The following is a 25,602-nucleotide window of genomic DNA, read 5'->3' as shown; positions in this document are numbered from 1 at the left end:
GTTAGGGGCTAGCCTGATGATGTGTCGGGGGCTAGCCTGATGTGTTGATTGACTCCATCATCCTACCTCCTGAGGAAACTGAGGCAGAAGGATCATTTGAGCCAGGAGTTTGAGGCTTGCCTAAACTACCTAGAGAGAGCCTGTCTCAGGGGCTAGAGAGATGGCTCAGTGGTTAAGAAAGCTTGTTGCTCTTCAGGAAGGGCCGAATTCAGTTCCTAACACCTATGTTGGGCAGCTCACAACAACCTGTAACTCTAACTCCAGGGGATCCTCTGTAGGGGCTGCCTTCATGGGCACATACCCACGCACACGTAAACAAAAACTAAATCTTAAAACAAAAACAAAACCAGACCCTGTCTCAAGAAGGAGGGGGAGTAGTGAACGTGGAGAGAGGCAAGGGTCACAAGGATGGTGAGACACAGTGAGTTTGCCTGAGTCACTGGAGGGCCGCTGGATAGGCTTCCCCTTTGAGGCTGGTAAGATTGGCCATGTGTGAGGGAGACCTGGCTTGGACTCATGTGAACTTTAGGCGAGTTCCTGCTTCCTGTGCCTGGGTGAGCTGCAGCGTCTTCCTATGGGAAAAGGGAACAAAATGGGAACATGTCACCTATTCCTTTTGCTTTCAGAGGCTTGGGAACACCTACATCTAAGGACCAAGTGAGTTATACAGAATGGATTCCTGCACGAGGCCTTCTGAGGAAGAAAAGCCAGCTGTGGGCTGTGGGCTCACAGGTGGTGTCATGGAGCAGGTGGGATCTGAGCTGAGGTAGGGTTCACCTTGACAGGCAGGTGTGGGAAGGACACACACCACACGGAAGGAGTTTTCCCAAACAATACCTGAGCAGGAACAGCAGGCTGTATTTGGGATTCGGGAGAAACAGAGGGAGGAACTTGCCTGAGGGTGAGTGTCTTACGTGAAGTAAAGGAGAGCCACTGAAGCTGTTGGGTAAAACTATCTCAAGAAGACTCTTTTCAAAGTTTTTTTTAGCTGGGCAGTGGTGGCGTACGCCTTTAATTCCAGCACTTGGGAGGCAGAGCCAGGCGAATCTCTGTGAGTTCGAGGCCAGCCTGGGCCACGTGAGTTCCAGGAAAGGCGCAAAGCTACACAGAGAAACCCTGTCTCGAAAAACAAACAAACATTTTTTAAAAAATTATTTTGGCCGGGCGGTGGTGGCCCAGGCCTTTAAGCCAGCACTGGGAGGCAGAGGCCAGCCTGGTCTACAAAGCAAGTTCTAGGACAAGTTCCAAAGCTACTCAGAGAAACTCTGTCTCGAAATTTTTTTTTTTTTGCATGGGAGTGTATTCTGGGATTAAAGCATGTGTCACCATGCCTGGACTTTGAGAATTCTTTTTTTGAGAGAGGGTCTCTCGTAGCTGACACTGGCCTGGGACTCCCTATGTAGCCAAGGTTGACCTTGACTCCCCCTACTTTCTGCCTCCGCCTCCTGCGTGCTGGAATAACAGGTGTCGGCCCTGTCTTGCTCAGACTCCTTTTCGTATGTAGATTTCATCTTGAAATATAAAAGATAACCACAGATGACTAAGCAAATACTAAATACACACCTCATGGTGTGTGGGAGGGGCCTAAGGCTTCCAGCAGCACCTAGATGGTAAACACTAGCTCTGTTTATTGTCCTGTCCGGCTCTGCCCAGTCTTTGAAGGGCCCTAACCGGACAGTTATCACTTATATAAACAAGCAATTAGCTCAGGAGTAAACGTGTCATTGTAATGGACTGCTGGTCGATCTGTCAGCAGTGGACTCTACGGGGACAGACTGCCAGTTACCCGATGATGCTCAGGGGTTCTTGGGGAGCCTGATGTCCTCACCCTCAGCGCTGGCTCACCGTCCTTTTTTTTTTTTCTGTTGCTCTTTGGTCTCTTTGCCCGGGAGGGGCTAGAGGACTGTGGGGGTTGGGTTGGTGGGTTAATGAGTTCACATACCGCAGCAGCCCTGGCCTCCGCTCCAGTTTCAGAGGAAGGCTGTGAGATCTCCCTTCCCATGTCTCCTGAGTTCATGGGTGAGAGCGCATGCTCACATGTGTATGAGCATGCAGGGGAGCCTGTAAGTTGTCATTTCTCAGGCGCTACCCACCCTGTTTTCTGAGGCAGTGTCTCAGTGGCACTTGGGACTTGCTGATTAGGCCAGGTGGCTGGCTGCTCAGCCAGCCCCAGGATTTGCCTGCTCCCCCTCCTTAGCACTGGGATTGCAATCCTGTACTACTGTGTCTGCTTTTTAAATGTGGGTTCTGGGGATCAAAGTCAGGACCTCATGCTTATGAACGAGCACTTTACCAACTGAACTACCTCCCAGCTTCCCTTCCCCTACATTTTTTTTTTTTAAAAGACTGAGCCACATGATATAGCCTAGGCTGGTCTGAAACTATATGTCCAAGATGACCTTGAACTCCTGATCCTTTTGCCTCTGCTTCTGAATAAACCTTTCCTCCCCTTCTTCCTCCTTCTGTTTTTGAGACAGGATCTCAATATGTAGCCTAGGTTGGCCTTGAACTCAAAATCCCCCATATTCAGCTTCCTAAGTGCTGGCTGGGATCACTGGTGTGAATCACCACACCTGGAAGCAACATTGCTTTCTTTAAAAAATTATTTACTTATTTTTATTGATGTGTCTATGTGTTCCTGCATGAGTTTAGGTGCACATGAATGCAGGTAGGTGTCCATTGAGGCCCAATGGTGTCAGATCTCCTGGAGCAGGAGTTACAGGTGGCTGAGAGCTGCCTTATGTGGGTGCTGGGGACCAAATCCAGATCCTCTGCCAGAGCAGCAAGTGCTCTTAGCTGCTGAGCCATCTCTCCAGCCCCAAGAGTGGCTTTCTTATTTCGATCTCTGAGCACAGGCATGGGGAAGTTCGTGGGAGTGGAGTATACTGCTTGTCGGGGGAAGTTCGTGGGAGTGGAGTACACTGCTTGTCGGGGGAAGTTCGTGGGAGTGGAGTACACTGCTTGTCGGGGGAAGTTCGTGGGAGTGGAGTACACTGCTTGTCGGGGGAAGTTGGTGGGAGTGGAGTACACTGCTTGGGGGGGGGAAGTTCGTGGGAGTGGAGTACACTGCTTGTCGGGGGTGGGGTGGGGTGGGGTGGGGAGTTCGTGGGAGTGGAGTACACTGCTTGCCGGCACGGTGAGGACAGCTGGGCATAGACTCACACTTGGATTGGGTTTTGAGCTCCTCCCTTGAGCTGACTGGTCCTCAGAACTGAGCCTGACAAAGGATGAGAAGGAGGGAAGCTGGCTAGCAAAGGCGGTACTGGAGACTCCTGGGTCCCCAGACACTGCTTGCTGTCACCTGGATGTGGCTCTCATGGTCAGGACTGCCTCCCTAAGGTTCCTTCCAAGTTAGATGATCCAGCCAGAACAGGCATTTTGAAGAAACTCTAGGAGAGCCTTGGGGGCCTATGTAGTAGCTCTGTCCCTGAGGGAAGTAGGGGGAGGGAACAATGGAAGGTGGTGGTGGGGGGATAGAAACACAGAAACACCCTGGAAGAAGGAGGAGAATTTGTTCTCACTTTCCCCCTTTGATCTTCTAAGCAACCGCAAGTTGAGTATTTATTTTGCTAGAGGTCTGGGCTGTCACTACACTGCCTCCCCCAGACTCCGGCTTCTCTGTATAAAGAGAGACAGATGCTGGGCTCCACGCCTGCCTGGTCTGTTTCCGTTCGAAGAGTGTGGAGGCAGATGAGTGGATTCTGAGCTGGAACATTAGTAGCACATTCTTTGCTCATTGACTTTGCTGGGCAGAATGTGCAGCCCCAGGTGGGGTTAGACCCAAACCAAAATAAGCCAGTGCCAACAAGGCAGGAAGCAAAGACAGAAATGGACATGGAGTACAGAAACAAGCTTACAAGGTCTGGTATTTGATGGGAACCATCTGTCATGCCAATAAAGCCAAACAGAACGACCTCCTAACTTCTCTTTGTTTTATTATCTCTCTCTCTCTCTCTCTCTCTCTCTCTGTCTGTCTCTCTGTCTCTGTCTGTCTGTCTGTCTGTCTCTCTCTCTCTCTCTCTCTCTCTCTCTCGTGTGTGTGTGTGTGTGTGTGTGTGTGTGTGTCTTTGTCCCAGGGCATACATTACCTCTTTCCACCATGTAGGTTCTGGTGCTCAAACTTAGGGTGTTAGCCTTTATCAGCTCAGCCATCTCTCTGTCCATACCCTCCTCCATACACACATACACTTTTTGGATGAGATAGGGTTTCACTTGGTAGATCAGGTTGGCCTGAAACTCACTCTGTAGCTCAGGCTTTCCTTAAATTCCATAGAAACCTTGCTTCAGACTTCCAATTGTTAGATTCTAGACATGAACTACCATGTCCAGCTTTATTGTGATGTTCTCATAGATCCATTATATTCATCCCTAGTTTCTTTAGAGTAATCTTGAGCAGAAATAATTTCTGAAGACCTTCTCTTTTCCAATGCCGGATGCCTGGGTGCCAGGCCAGCGACACAGCAAGGCACTGGAGGCTTCATGGGGACCATGATGCTAAGAGTGAGGTCTGTCCACCTTGGAGAAGCCTCCCTACCTCTCACTAGTCCCTGCTACTCAGGCCTGTATAAACACCATTGTCCATTTTGCTCTTGACTGGAAAAGTGAGTCAAGTCATAGAGCCAACTGAGGTTTGCAGCCATTGGAACAGTTCTGTGTTGGAGGGCCACCTGACAAGGACACTTGTAACAAAGATAAATTCATATCTGACAAGAGGCCACGTGGGATCCAGGTATAGGGTACATGTTTGTAATCCCAGTACTTGGGAGGCTGAGGCAGGATGATTTCTGCAAATTCAATTGCTGTGGGATGGTCTGTATGTCAAGTGTGTTGCTGATTGGTCAATAAATAAATCACTGATTGGCCAGTGGCCAGGCAGGAAGTATAGGCGGGACAAGGAGGAGAATAAAGCTGGGAAGTGGAAGGCTGAGTCAGAGACACTGCCAGCCACCGCGATGACAAACAGCATGTAAAGATGCCGGTAAGCCACGAGCCATGTGGCAAGGTATAGATTAATAGAAATGGATTAATTTAAGCTGTAAGAACAGTTAGCAAGAAGCTTGCCACGGCCATACAGTTTGTAAGCAATATAAGTCTCTGTGTTTACTTGGTTGGGTCTGAGCGGCTGTGGGACTGGCAGGTGAGAGAGATTTGTCCTGACTGTGGGCCAGGCAGGAAAGCTCTAGCTACATTCAATGCCAGTCTGAGCTACATGGCAAGATGTAGCTTGCCTGTCTCAAAACTAATCAAACTAAAGAAGGAAGGACCAATTGCTGTCATCCTACTGTCCTGAAACAGTGTGCCTTAGTCAGAGGTCCCGAAGCCTTTAGGAACAGACTCCTGCCAGTGTTAGTACAGGCTGCTCATGGGAGCAAGATGTACAACTATCTGCAGATGATACTACAAGTGTGAGTTGTGTGTGTTCGTGAGAGTACAGGGGCGTGTGTGTGCATGGGTAGGCCAGAGAATAACCCCAGTGTAGTCTCAGGACACTGTCCACCAATGAGAGATACTGTTTCAAGGGAAGACAGTGTTCCTGAGAGTACACTGGGGTTGAACAGTATCTCTCATTGGTCTGGAGTACATCGTATAGGTTAGGCTAGTGGGCTAGTTATCTAGGAATCCTCCAGTCACTTGCCTCCTGGTACTACTAGACAAGCACTTGCCACCATGCCGGGCATTTTTATGTGGGTTCTGGGAATCAAATTCATGTGCTAGCTTTGGAGGCAAGTACTCTACTAACTATATTGTCTCCCCAGCCCGATGTGGGCTGAAGCCAATCACCAAGAAAGGTATCAGAGCATGTGTGTTGCTGAAAGATCCTGGCTTTGAGAGACATCTGTGTTTCTTCAGAAGGACCCAGCCCCTCATCTTCTGGCCCAGTGGCAGGGTCCTGTGTGAACTCCTAACAGACCTCCTGAGGCATCAGTTGCCTCCCTGGCCTGCTGCCTAGGGAATGCTGTGCTCCAGGGCAGTATCTGCAGCTCTGGCCTGCAGGCTCCCTTCCTGTTCTTCCTGTTGGGAGGACGGCTGAAATGAGCACATGTGGTGTTGAGTGTGGAAAAAGCACATCTGGGTTGAAACCAGGACAGCCAAAAGAAACAAGATGGAAAGCTCAGGACAGGAACTAGCTGTCCTGGGTTCACTTGTCCTATGTGTCCACCGTCTTCTTCCTTCCCTCGACTGACTGAGAAGAGTTTGGACCTGATGGACTTCTGGGCTTTTACTTCTGTCTTCCATGGATGTTTAAAGGAATCCCGAGACCCTGGGAGGCTGGGTTCTCTCAAGGGATGGTGAAGAATGGGTATTTACATAAATGAGGCCAGATGCTTGGGATTCACACATAATTTTCCTACATAGAGTTTGACCCTCCCTGGACCAGGTTTTCAAGTTAAAAGCATTTTTATAGCTCACTTGATAGCAGCCACTTCTGGATTTTTCCTCTCCTCTGAGTCTTCTCCCTCAGGCATTCTCCTTGGCCCAGATCTCCAGTGAGTGAACAGAACAGAGCTAAGGAAGGTCCAGGGAGAAATGCAGGCCTCTGCAGTTCCAGCCCAGGCTCCTTGGAGAGATTAGCCAATTACCTCACCTTTGTCCCAGGCACTGACTGAGGCTCCTTCCAAAACTGTATCAGTGCAGTTAGATTGTAGACTAGAATTCAAACTCAAGTCACAGAAACTCTTGTTGATCCAGACCTTTCTCCAAAGTAGTTGTCCCTTTCTTATGTTTACATTTATATGTATGAATAAATTATATTATATTTATATGTATAAATAAATCTAAAAAAAATTCCTTTGTCTGTTCTAGTCCACCCCTGCCTGCTTGGAACCTAAACAGGGATTCATTCTCATCTTCCTTTTTTTTCAAGACAAGATTTCACTGTGTATTCCTAGCTGTTCTAGAACTAATTTTGCAGACCAGGCTGGCCTCAAACTCACAGATATTCCCCTGCCTCTGCCTCCCAAGTGCTGAGATTAAAGCCGTGCACCACTGGCCCTGGCCGTGTATGAGTGTTTTGCTTGAATGTATGTTTGTGCATAGTGTACAGTGCCTGGTGCCCAAGGTCAAAAGGGGGCATCAGTTCCCCTGGAACTGGAGTTACAGCCGGTTATGAGGCACTGTGTGGGTACTAGGAATCAAGCCTAGGTCCTTTGTAAGAACAAGAAGATGAGCCATCCCTCCAGAGTCCCAGACAGAGGATCTTGTAATCAACAGTACTGAGGTGGACAGCACAGTGAGACCCCCATCTCAAAAAAAATTGAAATGTTGCTTTTGTTTGTTTTTCTGTCTGTGGTTTTCGTTGTTTTGTATGAGGCAAGGTTTCATATAGCCCAAGCTAGCCTTGAACTCACTATGCAGGAGTTCCTGATCCTCCTTTCTCCATCTCCCAAAAGGTGGAAGCACATGGTTCTAGATTCCCTAGTACTGTACTGGCACCTGCAAGGAATGATCTGCGTGTAGAGAAATGGATATGGCTCCAGTTCCCTCCCTAGAGGCTGCAGGGAGAGCTCCAAACTCTGCCATGGAGCCTTGGGACCCGGATGAGGGTGTCTGGAGCAGGGACTTGGCCTCCCTCAGGATCAGCCAATATGAATGATAGGAATGGGTTCCTGTCATCCAGGAGACCTTGGAGGAAACCAAGGCAATTGTTCATAAGTAACTTCAGCACAGAGTCAGTTGGTTACTACTAAAAATGAATGAAAATGCAAAATACACTTGGGAGGCAGAGGCAGGGGAATCAGAAATTCACGGCCAGCCTTGGTAACTAGAAGTTCTGGGGTGAGCCAAATGATGGTGGCACAGGCCTAATTTAATCCCAGTACTCGGGAGGCAGAGGCAGGTGAATCTCTGTGAGTTCGAGGACAGTCTGGTCTACAAAGTGAGTTTCAGGACAGCCAGGGCTGTTACATAGAGAAACCTTGTCTCAACAAAACAAAACAAAAAAGATCTGGGTCAGCAAGAACTACATGAAATCTGGTCTCAAAAAGGGGGGGCGCAGGTGACAGGGTAAAGGCGTCTGCCAATCATAATGAACTGAGTTCTATCCCTCAAACCCACACAACTGAAGGAGAGGAAAGGCTTCCGTAAGTTGTCCTTTGACCTCTGAAATCATCTGGTGTCACAGGAGACCCCCTACAACACACAAATAAAATAAAATGTAACGGCCGGGCGGTGGTGGCACGGCCGGGCGGTGGTGGCGCACGCCTTTAATCCCAGCACTCAGGAGGCAGAGGCAGGCGGATCTCTGTGAGTTCGAGGTCAGCCTGGGCTACCAAGTGAGTCTCAGGAAAGGCGCAAAGCTACACAGAGAAACCCTGTCTCAAAAAACCAAAAAAAAAAAAAATAAAAAAAAATAAAATAAAATAAAAATAAAATAAAATGTAACAACAACAAAAAACTTAAACCATACTTCCCTTGCAAACTCCATCATCACACACGCACACACACACACACACACACACACAATGACCAGGAGGCAGCTAGATCTACAACACAGCTTCACAAACCTAAACAAGGAAACAGTCACCCCAAACTACTCTGTATGTTGCTGAAAGTTGACGTCATCTGAAACAGGTCAAATTCTTGCTGATCAGTCTCCCCTCCAGGGAAACAACAAAAACATAAACAACAACAAAAAACCCGAAACCCCATCAAACCCACAAATACAGAGATGTCTGTAATTAACTGAGCAATGACGTCTTCTACCTGCCCAAGCTTCTCACTGGTGTGTGTGTGTGTGTGTGTGTGTGTGTGTGTGTGTGTGTGTGTGTGTGTGTGTACACACACGGAAGCCCTAGGTCTGCTCTATTGGATCTCCTTTTTATTTAGGAACCCATAGGCCACACATAGGTCTTCCCAAAGTCTCCAAAGAACAGTTCAAAAGGGATAGACTGAAAGTGACTATCTTGACTTGATGCTCTACCAGTTCAAACCCTAAAGGCTATCAGGGCTGTGCAGGGGAAGTGGGCACAAACAGCTTGTACAGAGGGGTGGCCACATCTTAGCGGGTGGCCCAGCATCCCCTATGGAGTCTTGCTGACAATTTGGGACGTGGGGTTGGCAGAGCACTTTGGGGGTTCTAGCGGCAGGGGCATGAGGGATGTGGATGCTTCCCGTTGGGGGTCTGCCCTCGACTGATGCGGAGGAGAAGGTGGGGCCCTGGCTGCCAGGGCGGGGCAGCTCGCTTTGGGATCCGGGGACAAAGGCGCGCGAGCTCGAAGCAGGCCTCCCCGGAGCCGCGGGGGAGGCGCTCCCAGCTCGGTGATCCAACCGGGACACTACTCGGGTCTGGAGGGGACCACGCTTCTTCTGCCCGACGCACCCGGGGCCTCTCAGCTACAGCGGGGCAGCTCCGGGAGACCCAGATGCTTGCCCGTCGCCGCCGCTCAGCCCCGGGTCGCGTCCGCGCCGCAGCCTCCGCGCGAAGCACGCGCCGCCGGCTCCCACCGCAGCTCGCTTCCCATTGGCTGGCCGGCCCGCGGGCGCTCCCGCCCCGCCGCCCCATTGGCTGAGGCCGCCGCGGTCCCCCCCCACCCCCCGCGCGCGCCTGCCGCCGCTGACATCACGCGGCCTGAGGCGGCGGCGCCCCCCCCCCCCGCCCGTCCCCCCCGGCTCAGCCCCGCAGCCCCCTCCGGCAGAGGCGCCGCCGCGGTACCCGGCGGAGAATGGTGCGCGCCCTGCAGGCCGCTCCCCGCCGCCTCCGCCGCAGCGCCTCCGCCGCCGAGCGGGCCGCGGCGGGCCGCCGACCCCCGCATCGGGCGTGCGGCCGGCCGGCGCGCTGAGGCGCGGAGACCGTCGCCGGGCGACGCCGAGGTCGCAGCGGCCATGGGGGCCCTAACGAGCCGGCAGCACGCGGGCGTGGAGGAGGTGGACATCCCGTCCAATTCCGTGTACCGCTACCCGCCCAAGTCCGGTGAGGGCCGCGCGCGCGCGCCGCGGGCCGGGCGGAGGGGAGGCCGCGCGTCGGATGCTGCGGGCGAGCGACGCGGCGGTCCGGGCGGCCCCGAGCCGGCCTCGGAGCGGGGGAGGTCTTCCGGATGCAGGGCGTGGGGTGCCCCTCCTCGCGGGTCCCTGCGACACCGTGCAGAGAGAGGGGCTGCAGGTGCCTGCGGGGTCATCGAGGTCACCCTCCGCCGGGGACGTGAGCGACCTCGGTGGTAATCTGCTCTGCGACGGGGACGCGCGCCTCCCGGGATGCGGCGTTGCAGGGGCTGCGGGTTTGGAGAGGCATCGCTGACAGGCACCTGTGCCAGGTGTTGACCCCGGGCTGCCTCGTCCTGGCCTCTGGGATAGTTGGGAGTGGGTTTCTGCTGGCGTGGGGTGGCGGGGAGAACGAACTTGCTCATGCAGCCCTTAGCTTTTCCGCAGGCTGTCAGAGGAAAACTAAGTGAGCAGAAATGATGGGAATCTGACAGAGTCACTTGGGTCGCCCCTTTGCTGGTTTCTGGCAACGGGATGCCTGGGGACAGGGCAAAAGTATTTTTCAGACGCATGCCGTAGCTCGGAAAAGTAAATGCCTCCATCCTCTGCATCAGCATTCGCACTGCAGGACAGTTTTGACAGCCGAGGAGAGAGAATGCCAAAGTAGTCGAATTGAGTGGAGGGCAGCCGCTGAGCTGCTGGCGAGTGACCAGGCTATCTGTCCCTTTATTATTATTATTATTATTATTATTATTAATTATTTTTATTTGCTGTTCTCAAGACCCCTGGGGACCCATGTCTACCGCCTTCCCTCTGTCTTGAGGACCCGATGAGGATTTTGATGATAGCAGAGTGAGGTGTTAGAATTGGAGAGGATCCCATCTTCCTTTTGGTAGAATAAAGACATGCTAATGAGTCGAGCTGGTTTCTCAGCAGTACATCCAGTTTCTGCCAGGTGGAAGCTGGGACCAGACAATGAACCTGCCTCCCTGCAGTGTGTACCAGCAGCTCTATGTCTCCTTTGTGCCAGAGAACGAGTAAGAACTGTTTTAGACAGGCCGGAGATAAAGCTGCGGATCCCTACCTAGTGTTTCAATAAAGCTCTTGCTAATTATGACTGTATGGTTACTTTTATCTATTAAAAATGCATTGTAACACTCTAGAGGCCGAGGCAGGAGGATTATTAAGTTTGGGGTCAGCCTGAGCTACACAGTGAGACTGTCTCAAACAAAATAAAATCAATACAACAGCCACAAAAAGGGAAGTGTAAATAGTCCCTCTTCCCGGTGGTAGGGCTACAAATACGAGCCCTTGCACCTGACTGGCATTTTGTTTCTTAAAACCAAAAATATGCAGCAGCAGTGTATGTGTGTGTGTGTGTGTGTGTGTGTGTGTGTGTGTGTGTGTGTGTTTTCTGTCTAAGTCACTCAGCTTTTATTGATCAGAATATGGATCATGTTTTGCTGACCTTGGAGTTTTATAGGGTTTGCTGCCTCAGGAGAAAATTTACCCTTCCTTCTCCACATATGGGAATTAATAATGGTAGATGTCTGAAAGGCTGTTCCCAAAGGCAATAAGAGAATAATGGACCAAACTAAAATCTTTTTTGGGAGATGGGAACTTGTTTTTGAGACAGGGTCTCACACTGTAGGTCAGGCTGGCCGGAAACTCCGTATGTAGCCTTGCTGAGCCACAAACCTGAGGCAGGCCTCTGGCCTTAGCCTCCCCTTTCCCAAACACTGGGATTACAAGCATGAGTCACAGCACGTACCTCCAAAGCCTTTTTCAAGTAAACACATTTGGTATTTAACAGTCCAAAATAATGCTCCCCGATCTACCAATCTTTGAAAAGTTTTACCTCATTCTAACTCATTTTTATTTATTGCTTTTCATTGTTATTTTGAAACAGGTCTTATTTAGCACAGGCTGCGTCAGACTGACTTGTAGCTAAGGATGACCTTGAACTTCTGGTCCTGTCAAGTACTGGGACCATATGAATTTACTCCCAAGCTGAGTATATTTTGTTTGAACTCAGGTTTTCTTTTCTTTTTAATTAACTAATCAGTTATTAAATTTTTTTTTTTCAAGACAGGGTTTCTCTGTGTAGTTTTGGTGCCTGTCCTAGACCTCATTCTGTAGACCAGGCTGGCCTCAAAACTCACAGAGATCCTCCTGCCTCTGTCTCCCAGGTGCTGGGATTAAAGGCGTGCACCACCACTGCCCCGCTAATTTTTTAAATTTCATGTGCATTGGTGTTTTACCATGAGTGTTGGGTCTCCTGGAACTGTAGTTACAGACAGTTGTGAGCTGCCATGTAGGTGCTGGGAATTGAACCCTGATCTTCCTGAAGAGCAGTTAGTGCTCTTAACCACTGAGCCATCTCCAACCCTGAACCCAGGATTTCTTACATGCTAGGTGAACATTCTTACTAATTAAACTATACCCCCACCTAGACACACGGAAGTGTTTTGTTGTTTTTGAACAGTCTTTCTGTGCATTCCAGGTTGGCTTTAATTTTTCTGCTTGCTTTCTTCCTCCTTTCCTTTTGTTTAGATAGCATTCAGTGTGTAGCCCTGGCTGGCCTGGAACTCACTATGTAGACCAGGATGGCCTTGAACTCAGAGACTGTGTATCTCTTCCTCAAGTGCTGGGATTAAAGACATTCACTACCTCATCAAGTTCTTCTTTTTTCTTTTTCTTTCTTTCTTTTCTTTTGAGACAGGGTCTTGCTCTGTAGTATAGGTTAACTTCAAAGTGTCAATCCTGCCTCAGCCTCTTGAGTACCACGACTTGCTCAGCCTAAAGCTTAAAACAAACAAACAAAAAATTTCTTTTTTTCCCCCTCTTAGAGATAGTGTCTCATACAACCCAGGCTGGCTTTAAACACATTATATAGCCAAGGAAACTTGAACTTCTTCTTTTCCACCTGGTTTTTCGAGACAGGGTTTCTCTGTGTAGCTTTCGAGCCTTTTCTTGGAACTCACGCTATAGCCCAGGCTGTCCTCGAACTCACAGAGATCCACCTGCCTCTGACTCCCAAGTGCTGGGACTAAAAGCGTGCGCCACCACTGCCCAGCTTGGAACCTTGAACTTCTGATTCTCTTCCTTCCACCTCTCACGTACTTGAATTACAGGCATGCACTACCGCCCGCTCCTAGTTCCTTAGTCTCCTCAGCGCTAAGACTGCAGGGACGCGACAACATACCTGTGATTTTGGACTAATATTTTGTTGTTGTTTTGGTAGTACTGGAGAGCAACCAGGACCTTGTGAATGCTAGCTAAGTGTTCTGCTAGTGAGTTATATTGTTCGACAGCTCTAGTCTATTTGACTTTAATATCTATTATGTCCTTGTGTTTTACTTCACATCCCCCAAATCCTTCACAGCAGTATTTAGACTAGTGTTTGGAAGACTATTGGATAGTATCACCTAGGCAAGTTGACACAGACAATGTAAATATGGTGTCTTCCTCTTTAAAAGAATTTTTTTATTGTAATCAGAGGCTTTTCTCTGTCCTGCAGCTGTTTTCCAAATAATCAGAGGCTTATACTAATTATAAATGCTTGGCCAGTAGCTCAGGCTTATTACTAACTAGCTCTTACACTTAAATTATCCCATAGTTCTTATCTAATGTTTAGCCATGTGGCTTGGTACCTTTTCTCAGTACAACATTCTCATCTTGCTTCCTCTGTGTCTGGCTAGCGACTCCTGACTCTACCCTTCTCCTTCCTAGCATTCTCAGTATGGATTTCCTGCCTAACTTCCTGCCCAGCTACCAGCCTATTAGTTTTTTATTAACTAATGAGAGGAACACATATTCACAGCATACAGAAGGACAATCTTACTGCACTTTATTGTAGGTTTTTTTGAGACAAGGTTTCCCTGTGTAGCCCTGGCTGTCTTGTAACTTGATCTGTAGAGCAGGCTGGCTTTGAACTCAGAAATCTGCCTGTTGCTGCCTGCCTCCCAGCTTATTTTACTTTTTATTATGTGCTTGTGTGTGTGCGGGGGTGGGGGGTATGGCTGTGTGAGTATGTGTGGCTGCACAGGCATTGGATCCTACTTGAAGCTGGAGTTACAGGCAAGTAGGCCATTGTGAGCTACCCAGTGTGGGTGCTGGGAACTGAACCTGGGTCCTCTGCAAGAGCAGTATGGGCCCTTAACCAATGAGTATCTCTCTTCAGTTCCTGGCTTCCTCTTTTTTTTTTTTTTTTTTTTTTTTTTGGTTTTTCGAGACAGGGTTTCTCTGTGTAGCTTTGCGCCTTTCCTGGGACTCACTTGGTAGCCCAGGCTGGCCTCGAACTCACAGAGATCCGCCTGGCTCTGCCTCCTGAGTGCTGGGATCAAAGGCGTGCGCCACCACCGCCCAGCCTGGCTTCCTCTTGTAATCTTTTCTTTTCTTTCTTTCTTTTTTTTTTTTTTTTTTTTTTTGTTGTTGTTGATTCAAAATCTTACTATATTGATCAGAACTGTTAATCCCCCTGCCTCAGGCTCTAAAGTAATGAGGATTATAGGTGTATTATTGTGCTTGTCTATTTTAATTATTTTTGCTGAGCTTTAATTTTTAGTTGTTGCAAGAGTACTGGAACACAAAAAATTTAATAACTAAGCATGTCTTCAAAAATCACTATAGCCGGGCGGTGGTGGCGCACGCCTTTAATCTCAGCACTCGGGAGGCAGAGCCAGGCGGATCTCTGTGAGTTCGAGGCCAGCCTGGACTACCAAGTGAGTTCCAAGAAAGGCGAAAAGCTACACAGAGAAACCCTGTCTCGAAAAACCAAAAAAAAAAAAAAAAAAAAAAAATCACTATATAAGCTGGGCTGTGGTAGTGCATGCCTTTAGTCCCAGCACTCGGGAGGCAGAGCCAGGTGGAACTCTGTGAGTTCAAGGCCAGCCTGGTCTGCAGAGTGAGATCCCGGACAGGCACCAAAACTACACAGAGAAACCCTGTCTCGAAAAACAAAAAACAAACAAACAAACAAAAATCACTATTTAAAAACTACACTTCTTCCAAAAGTTCACCGCTAATCGTTTAGTGTCAGAGGTACATGTACAAATATAAGCATGCAGACTATAGAGTGACCAAGCAGGCTGTGTCCTGTTAGTGTAGTATGAGCTGTTTCATATACGATGTCAGTCATTGTTAATATGCCACACTAATAGAATAAACTATAAAAGCTACCTGATTGTATTAGTAGATTCAGACAAAACATTTGCTAGAACATCCACTCATCTGTGATTTAACAACACAGCCATGTGGTGGTGGCGCACACCTTTAATCCCAGTACTCAGGAGGCAGAGGCAGGCAGATCTCTGAGTTCCAGACCAGCCTTCTCTACAGAGCAAGTTCCAGGACAGCCAGGGCTACACAGAGAAACCTGCACATGAAACAAACAAACAAAAAAACCAAAACAAATAAACAAACAAACAAACAAAAAAAGAGTGAAACAACACTTGCCAAGTTAGGACCAGAAAGGATCTTCTTCAAGCTGATGAAGGACATCCACAGGAAGTAAGATCATGAATGTGGTGATACTGGTCACTTCCCGCTAATATCAAGAGTAAGGGGTAAAAAATCTACTTTTGATATTCATTTTTCTTTTTTTCCAAGATAGGGTTTCATGTCTTCCAGGCTGGCCTTGAACTTACTATATAGCCAAGGAAGATTTTGAACTCCTTAGCCTCCTGCACACATACCCACACCCTTAAGTACTAGGAGTACAAGCATGGGAGCAAATGAAGGGTCTGTTTGGGAGATGGGAGGCAAGCATTCTGCCGATCAGGATTCACACACACACACACACACACACACACACACACACACACACACAAAATCCTTTTCTGCCAGGATCTTCTGTAGCCCAGGCTGGTCTAGGATACAGCTGAGGATGACCTGGAATTCTTGAGCTGGCTCAGCAGTTACTAGCACTGGATGTACTCCTGAGGACCCTGAACAATTCCCAATACCTATATGGTGGTTCACCACCATACTTTTTGTTGTTGTTTTGAGACACAGTTTCTTTGTATAGTTCTGACTGTCCTGGAACTCTCTTTGTAGACCAGGCTGGCCTCAAACTCAGACACACCTGAGTCTGCCTCCTGAGTGCTGGGATTAAAGGTGTGTAACTCACCACCTGGGCAACTCACAAGCATTTTTTTTTTCTTTGTTTTTCGAGACAGGGTTTCTCTGTGTAGTTTTGCGCCTTTCCTAGAACTCACTTTGTAGCCCAGACTGGCCTCGACTCACAGAGATCCACCTGCCTCTGCCTCCTGAGTGCTGGGACTAAAGGCGTGCACCACCACCGCCCGGCACAAGCATTCTTAATTCATTTCCAGGGCAACCAATGCCATCTTCTGGCCTCCTCAGGCACCGGGTACACACGTGGGGTATAGACATACATGCAAGCAAAAGACCCATACACATTAAAAAAATCTTTTTAAAACCTTAAAAATAACTATAGAGATAGAGAAATCAATACATCGTGAGGGCTGGGAATATAGTTGAGTAGTAGAATGCCCAGGATGCACAAGGTCCTGGATTCAATTCCTAGTGCTATTAACAATGTTCTTAAGACAAACTGGAGAGATGGCTCAATGGTTAAGAGCTTCTGTTTTTGCAGGACTTGAATTCAGTTCCTAGCACCCAAATCAGATCCTTTCTTTATATCCCCAAAAATTTAGCTCAAATGGATTAAGTGGTAAGACAACCCAGAGAATGGAAACATTTGCAAGTCATGAGTATAGTAAAGGATTTTTATCTAGAATACACAAAGCACTTTACAAGTAATAGAATGACAGTCCGATTAGCTGGTCTTCGTGGCACATGGCTTTGGGAGGCAGAGGCAGCAGGTGAAATCAAGGCCAGCCAGGACTACATAGACCCTGTCTTGAAAAAAAGAAAAAGATAAAAGGCAAAGTACTTGATAGTTCTCAAAAAGAAAAAAAAAAAAGATAAACAATGGCTGATAAGCACATGGAGAGATACACAGTATCTACCCTTAGGGAAATACTGATCAAAGTTGTGTATGATTAGAAGCCTCAGGCCTATAATCCCAGCTCTCAGGAGGCCAAGGCAGTAAGATTCTAAGACTAACCTAGGTTATAGAATTAGATCTTGCCCCCTTGCAAAAGAATGCTATTATTAGATAATAAGTCACATCTAATGGGACAGCTGTTAACTGAAAAATAAAATAGTAACAAGCATTGCTAAGGAAACCTAGAGCCTACCACAAGACATGATGGCTCACACGGTCATCTCAGTATTGAGTAAGAAGAACACTGAGTTAGGAGGGCAGCCTGGGCTACAGAGTAAATCCAGGTTAGCCTGGGCCAGAGTGAAACTCAGCATCAAAATCAAAAAAGGAAAACAGTTTTAAGCTGTTTTATAATTTCTCAAATGGTTAGTTATTATATGACTCATCCAGTCATACCACTTCTTGTGTATGCACAAGACCAAAACATTCACACAAAATTTGCACATGAAGTACATACCATTTTTCTCATAATAGTGAAAAGGTAGAAATTACTCAGATGATGAATGGAACAAGCGATGAGTAAACACGGTAAATATAGACAGTGGACTATTACTGGGCAGTGAGAGGAGGGAAGTACTGATACATGCTTCAACATGAATGACCCTTGAGAACATTACACTAAGTGAAAGGTTCAAGATCCAAAACGTCACATATTATATCATTTTTATGAACTGTCAAAAGAGAAAAAAATCCAGAGACAGAAAGTAGATTCACCAGAAGCTGAAGAGTGGACGAGAGGAATGACTGTTAATAGGTTTCTTTTAGGGTAGTGAAAACGTTCTAAAATTAGGTAAGGGTGAATGGTGCTCAGCCCTGAATATACTATAAACCACACTATATATATTTCAAATCATGTATGTATGTCTTTTATTTATTTATTTATTTATTTTTTAAGATGAGTCCCCATATAGCTCAGGCTGGCCTTGAACTTGCTATGTAGGTCAGGGTAGATCTTGCTTCGACCTCTCAAGTGCTGGGATTAAAAACGTGTCACGCCGGGTGGTGGTGGCGCACGCCTTTAATCCCAGCACTCGGGAGGCAGAGCCAGGCGGATCTATGTGAGTTCGAGGCCAGTCTGGGCTACCAAGTGAGTCCCAGGAAAGGCGCAAAGCTACACAAAGAAACCCTGTCTCGAAAAACCCAAAAAAAAAAAAAAAAAATGTGTCACTATAGCCTGGTTTATACAGTTTACATTAGGTGAATTATATGGCATGGAAGTTACATTTCAAACCAAAAGGTAAGAGTTAAATGTAAAATCTTAGAAGACAGGAGAAACTATTTGATTTGGATTATTCAAAAAGTTAGAAATGATACCAAAAGTACAATCCAGTGACATCTTTTTGTTGTCTCAGTGCTAGGGATGGAAACAAGAGCCTTACAAATGCTGGGTGCTCTGCCACCCAGCTGTATCCCCAACTCTCAAACACACACACATACACACACTCACACACACACACAAATTGGATTCCTTCAGAATTAAAAACACACATTTCTAAAAGAGTCTGAGGAAATGGCTTAGTGGATAAAAGCATGCACTGCTCTTCCAGAGGACCTGAGTTCGGTTCCCAGCACCCACCCCAGAAGGCTCACAACCATCTGTAACTCCAGCTCCAGGGGATCCAATACTCTGGCCTCTGCAGGCACCATCACTCACATGCACACACCCACCACAATACATACAATTAAAAATAACAAAAATAATTTTTTAGAAAACATTGAAGAGATGAAAAGACAAGATATATAGAGAGATAATTCCTATGGAAATGCAACTGACAGCCTGCTGTAGTGATCGCTGAAAAGTATAGTGATAGAAATTCCATGGAAATGTTGTTGAGGAAAAAGTCAGGCATGATGGTGCTGCCTGTGGTCCCAGCACTCAGGAGGTGGAAACATGAGGATCAGGAGTTCAAGGCTGTCTTTGTCTCCATAGCAAGTTAGAGGCCAGCCTGGACTAGAGAACGAGTTCCAGGACAGCCAAAGCTGTATACAAAGAAACCCTGTATCAAAAAAACAAAAACAACAACAACAAAACCAGCTTCAATGAGATGCCATTATACCCTCTAGGATGCCTAAAATAAAAAAGGCAGACACTGTCAAATGTTTAGAATGCAGAGAAATTAGAATCCTTATGAATTGCTAAGGGAAAATGTAAAATGGTACAGCCACTTTGGAAAGAATTTGGCAGTCTTTTAAATATTAATCATGGGCTAGTAAGATGGCTCAGTGGATAAAGATGCCTGATATCTTAGGTTCAAGCCTAGGTACCCACATAGAAGAAAAGAACTAACTCCCACTAATTTTCTTTTGAAGTTCACACATAAACTATGACACATCTCTGTGTGTGCACATAATAAATAAATAAAATTGCAAAATGTAATTAAATGTTAAACATGAATTTAGCTTATGATCTGTCAATTCTGCTCCTGCAAATCAGTCCAAAAGAAATGAAAATAGGGATTGGGGAGGTGGTAAAGTGCTCACCAAGCAAGCCCAAGGACCCGAGTTCAGATCCCCAGCACCGTGTAAAAAGCCAGGCACCAGGTACATGTGATCCCAGCAGTGAGGAGGCAGGGATAGGTGGATTCCCTAGGACTCAGTGATCAACCTGCCTAGCATACTTGGAGAATTCCAGGCCAGTGAGAGACCTAGTCTCAAAAAACAAGGCCATGTCTTGGTTTCTGTTAAGAATGAATAAATTTTTGAACTTTTTTTTCCCTGGAGATTTCTATTGAGAAAAACAAAAAGATTGATGGAGCCAGGTGATGATGGTGCATGCCAGCACTAGGGAGGCAAAGCCAGGTGGATCTCAGTGAGTTCTTGGCCAGTCTGGTCTACAGAATGAGAGCCAGGACAGGCACCAAAACTGCACAGAGAAACCCTGTCTCGAAAAACCAAAAACAAACAAAAAACAGAATCCATTTCGTCCTAGAAACCCTTATCAGTCAAAAGGATTTTTGTATTAGAGAGGCAGAGGCAGGCAGTTCTCTGTGAGTTTGAGGCTAGCCTTTGAGTTCCAGGACAGCCAGAGCTACACAGAGAGCAGAGAAACCCTGTCTGGGGAAAAAAAATTTTTTTTTTTTTTTTTTTTTTTTTTTTTTTTTTTTGCTGAAGCGTTTAGTTTATCTAATTATTTCTTTATCAGTAAAAAAAATCGAGAGTCAGATAAGGGGGGTAAGAACCTGAAGGATCAGAGAAGCAGGGGAGCAGCCCCCAGTTGCCTCCTACCCCTTTTGTTCCTTCCTCCAAAAAGGCTCAGATTCCCTCTCTGCCCTGCCTTAGTACTTCCTGTCTCCTATCTGCTCTGCCCTCTGACTCCAAGCAAGCTTTATTTGTCAGAACACAATCAAAATTTCACACAACATTTGCTTTGTGGGCTGAAGAGATGGCTAGGTTGTATGTACTGCTTATGCAAAGGACCTGCATATGGTTTTCAGCACCCACATCAGGTGCCTTACAATCGCCTGTGCCTCTAGTTCCAGAGAATCTGACACCCTCTTCTGAATTCTCTGTAGTCATGTGCACAAACACAAAAACAGATACACATACACGTTGAGACAGGGTTTCTCTACGTATCTGCCCTGGCTGTCCTGGAACTTGCTCTGTAGCCCAGGCTGGCCTCAAACTCACAGAGATCTGCCTGCCTCTCCCTCCTGAGTGCTGGGATTAAAGGAATGCCTGACTACCACCTGGCTCATGATTTTTTAAAATTTGCTTTTACCTTTTTTTCTTTTCTTGTTGAGACTAGTGAGAAAGACCAACCATTTGCAGTGTGACAGAGCTTGCTGTCCACCTGTCCAACCTTAGAGAGACAAGTCAGTACACTTGCCACTGAGCTGCACCCTAGTCAAGTGAACCATGGGTGCTTTTTAAAAAATATTCACATTTAAGCTGGGTGTGGTGGTGAAAGTCTTTAATCTCAGCACTTGGGAGGCAGAGGCAAGAGGATCTCTGAGTTTGAGCCAGCCTGGCCTACAGAATGAGTTCAAGGACAGCCAGGGCTACACAGAGAAACACAGTTTCAAAAACGAAACAAAAAACTCATTAACTTTTATTATTCTTTTGTTTGTTTGTTTTTGTTTTTGAGACAGGGTTTCTCTGTAGCTTTGGTGCCTGTCCTGGAACTCACTTTGTAGACCAGGCTAGCCTTGAACTCACAGAGATTCACCTGTCTTTGCTTCCCGAGTGCTGGGATTAAAGGCGTGCGCCACCACCGCCCAGCCACTTTTATTATCCACCCCCCACCCCCCAGCTGAGGACTGAATCCAGGGCTTTGCGCTTGCTGCTCTACCACTGAGCTAAATCCCCAACCCCCACTTTTATTATTCTTAATTATGTGTAGGTATATTTATTTATCTGTATATGGGTATGTACACATGAGTGCAGGTGCCTGGGAAGGCCAAAAGCATCATAATCTGTGGAGTTGCAGTTACAGGTAGTTGTGAACCAGCTAATTCCGGTCCTCCGGATGAGCAGGAAGTGCTCATAACTTCTGAGCCAACTCTCCAACCCTCAAACTGTGAATTATGTTAAAACCCGTTCTCAAGACAGTTCCACAAGTGGTGAACACTTGTGATTCCAGCACTTGGGAAATAGAGGCTGGAGGGCTGCTGTGAGTTCAAGGTCAGCCAGTGGTCTATAACATTTGGAAGACCCTATCTCAAAAGCCAAAACCAGGGTTATAGGATACAGCTCAGTCAGTAGGCTGTTTCCCTAGCCTGCCTAGAGCCCTGGATTCTATTGCCAGCACTACATAAACTAGGCTGGCTGGCACCTGCCTATAATCTCAACAGTTGGGAGGTGGAGGCAGGAGGATTAGGGTTTTAAAGTTATTCCCAGATAAATAGTGTATTGAAGGAATGCCTGGGCTACATGACACCTGCTTCATACAAAAACAAAATTAAAAATATTGCTGGGCGGCGGTGGCACACACTTTTAATCCCAGCACTTGGGAGTCAAGCAGGTGGATCTCTGTGAGTTCAAGGCCAGCCTGGTCTACAGAGTGAGTAAGAACAGCCAGGCTACACAAAGAAACCCTGTCTCAAAAAAACCCTATATGTGTGTGTGTGTGTGTGTGTATAGAACCCTGTCTCAAAAAAACCCTATATGTGTGTGTGTGTATGTATACACACACACACATATATATTAATAAAAATATTGTGTTATATTTTATTTTGATAAACATCTCCTAGCTCTCTGCTCTGAAAGGGCCTAGGAATGATGACTGACAAAGTGGTATTGAGAGCTTCTAGCATGCACACCATGGTCTCCAACTGACATTTCACGCTGAGGATCTAGAGTTCATTGAAAGCCACATTCCATGTCTAGGGAAGGAAATGCACAAGCTGGGCTAGGAGATCTTATCTGTATTATATAGCAAGTATCTCTCAAAACCTTCTGGAATTCATGTCCAAAGGAATCCAAAGAACTGGGAATGCAACTTGGCGATAGAGCACTTGTCCAGCATATGTAATGCCCTGAGTTCAATCCCCAGCATGGACACACACACACACACACACACACACACACACACACACTAAGTAAACAAACTAATAAATACGTTGAAAACCTATTAATATTTTGACAGCCCAGCTTAGGAGGAGCCAGCCTGAGCTACAAAGTCTGTTTATAGAAAAGAAAAAAATTATTTGTAAAGATTTCCATCAACCAAAGATAGAACTCAGTGTCATCCTCAAGCATTAAGGAACCTCTGCCTGTGTCCCAGTGACTTAAAGAGTTCAGTGCCTGAAGAAGGACCATGGCTGAGAAGCAGTGGAAGCAGAGAGGTGAAGAGCAGTGTAGATAGATGAAAACCCCTGACTCTGCATAAATACATGCACACATTCTTAGCTGTGCTGTTTCATATGTACATACAGAAGACCGACCAGGACTGGCACCTTAGGACATGGACCTGTCTGACTTTTCCTTTTCCTGTACTGCTCCATGCAAAAGAGGGCAGTGCCTGAAATGATACATGCTCACACTGATAAAGCCCAGAGAATGTGTCCTTTCTGGCAGAGGCAAACAAGAATTGTAAATCAGACCCTTTAGTCTCAAAAACATTTTGTTTTTCTACACCAACCAACAGTCTTTTGTTTTACTTATCTAGTGGAGGGACCAGTAAGTTCAACACACTCCTCTGTCCAGAATAAAATAGGAAATGAAACAGACTGAGGACTGCACTGCCCTTTATAATTTTACAAACAAAAGCCTTCTGAAACTAGATAGAAAATTTAGGCCAAGAGATATTTTCAACACATAATTGCTATGTAACATGCCAAAGACCAAAACATAGCCCTGTATGTTTAGACCCTATGTAATAGTGATTTACTTATTGTGGTGAAATTCCAAAACCAAACCTTCAAACTTTCTCAAGTCACGAAAATTTTATATTGTATAGGACAGACATATAAATACTTTTAGATTTTAACCACTATCTCATGCTAATAGTTCTTGCTGAGAAGCCTTCTCTTTGCATATTTTTCTCTTATTAAGGTCACAGCATAAACAGATACCCTGCCTGTAAGTGGAAAATATTAATCTTGCTATTTACTTTTGGAATAATGGAGTTATATTCCTGAATATTGCAATAAATGGAACTGTATTCAAAAATAACTTTTTATTTAATGTAGCTCAACAACAAAGCTCAATAAATTTAATGTGGTCACACAGCTGGTAGATGCCAGCGTTGGGATAAAAATCTAGCTCTCTTTTAAGCTGAAACCTGTATTTTGTTGACTGCATTGCAAAATAAATAACTGAAAACAGCCGGGCGGTGGTGGCGCACGCCTTTAATCCCAGCACTCGGGAGGCAGAGCCAGGCGGATCTCTGTGAGTTCGAGGCCAGCCTGGGCTACCAAGTGAGTTCCAGGAAAGGCGCAAAGCTACACAGAGAAACCCTGTCTCGAAAAACCAAAAAAAAAAAAAAAAAAAAAAAAAAAACCGGAAGAGGGCAGTTGTTAGCTGCCGCAGCACCTGCTTCAATTGATAACCCTTTCCCTTCTCATGCCCAACTGTTTCCATGGCCTCTGAAACCTCATCACCAGCCAGCCTTCTTTCTTTGTTATTTATTAAAACAGAACATTTATTACGTGACCAATCAGTTGAACCAGGTGCTGCAGCAGCTAACAACTGCCTTCTATTTCTTTGGTTTGGTTTTATTGCGATGAAGTCAACAAAATACAGGTTTTGCTTCAAACAGCTACTAACTGTGTGACCACATTAAATTTATTGAGCTTTGTTGTTGAGCTACATTAAGAATAGGAGGACTAGCTGGATGTGTCGGTGCAAGCCTTTAATCCCAGCACTCAGGAAGCAGAAGCAGGCCCATCTCTGAATTTCAGGCTAGCCAGGGCTACATAGTGAAACTGAAACTGTCTCAAGCAAAACAAACAAAACCCTGGTGGACCATGGACCGTTGCCAAGTATCACAGCACAAAGCTCTAATCCTAGTGCTTGGGGGGCAGTTTTTTTTTTTTTTTTTTTTTAAAACAAGGTCTTGCTAGATAGTCCTGAATAACCTGGTACTTAACTATATGCCCAAAGCTAGCCTTGAAATTGGAGCAATCCTCCTGCCTCAGCCTACCAAGAACTGGGATTATAGGTTGTGGTGGTTTGAATGAGAATGGCCCCCACGGGCTCATATATTTGACTGTTTAGTCAATCGGTTGATAGACTGTTTGGGAAGGATTTGAAGGTGTGGCTTTGTTGGAGGAGATGTGTCACTGGGAATGTGAGGTTTAAAAAGCCCTTGCCAGGCTCAGTATTTCATTCTGCTTGCTGTCTTGATGCCTATCAGCATGTAAAGCTCTCAGCTTCTGCCCCAGCACCATACCTGCCTGTTTCCCACCATGATCATAATGCACTAACCCACTGAAACTGTAAGCAAGCCCTTGATTAAATGCTTTCTTTCATAAGAGTTGCCATGGTGTCTCTTCACAGCAATAGAACAGTGAGTAAGACAAAGGTGTTAGACACCATGCCTGGTGAGACAGTGGGGATTGTGCCAGGCATACTAGAATATTTTGGAGAGCTGGAAATGGTCTCAACTGGACTCATGGTGATGGTTACCAAAACTACCAAGTTGTGCAAGGCATGAATTCTGTATTGGGTGTGTTGTTCCTCAGTAAGGCCGTTAGTCTTTTTGAATAAATAAAGATCTTGATCTCTAAAAGGATGGAGTTATAGGGAGCAAATGGCATTGAGTATAGACTTTAAAAGCTGGTTACAGAATCTCAAGTAGCCCAGTGTGGAAAATAGCATTCATCACGGCCTGGAGACTGGAAATGTCTTTGAGAGGTTAAGAGACTGACAGATCATTTAGTCAGTCGGCACAAAGTTTTCCTGGACTGGTACTGAGAAGTGAGATTTGGTGGTTTTTTGTTTGTTGGTTGTTTTTGTTTTTAAAGGCTGGGTCTCAGTATGTAACTCCGGCAGTATAACTATAGGCACACACCACCATACCCAGCTAGAACCTTTTTTTTTTCTCATTTCATCTAATGTGTAAGAAACATACAATCCCTGATGTGTAGAAAATACATCTCACTCAGAGGCAATAGCAATGGCAGTTTATTTGAGAAGACTGCTTTCTACTGAAGGCAACCAGGCACCTCCGCCCTATCAGTTATGCGCTTGGAGAAGAGGGCCAGCAGGTG

The 25,602-nt window shown here is 46.3% G+C and overlaps 1 protein-coding gene across 4 annotated transcripts in view; it reads left to right on the top strand.

The window, feature by feature from the left end:
- Positions 1-9,757: 9,757 nt before the first annotated feature.
- The window catches only part of Rnf157 (ring finger protein 157), a 77,506-nt gene continuing 61,661 nt past the window's right edge, over positions 9,758-25,602 (top strand). For 3 of the 4 annotated variants that reach the window (XM_059272164.1, XM_059272166.1, XM_059272163.1), the window contains exon 1: positions 9,758-9,910. In XM_059272164.1, the coding sequence (XP_059128147.1) occupies positions 9,823-9,910 (88 nt within the window). In that variant the 5' untranslated portion in view covers positions 9,758-9,822. The remainder of the gene's footprint in view (positions 9,911-25,602) is intronic. The other variant, XM_059272165.1, reaches the window with a different exon arrangement.

The sequence above is a fragment of the Peromyscus eremicus genome, chromosome 8a (assembly GCF_949786415.1).
Source record: "Peromyscus eremicus chromosome 8a, PerEre_H2_v1, whole genome shotgun sequence".
In the NCBI taxonomy this organism is placed as follows: Eukaryota; Metazoa; Chordata; class Mammalia; order Rodentia; family Cricetidae; genus Peromyscus; species Peromyscus eremicus.
Note: the sequence above shows the minus strand (reverse complement) of the source record. Positions and strands in the feature narration are given on the sequence as shown.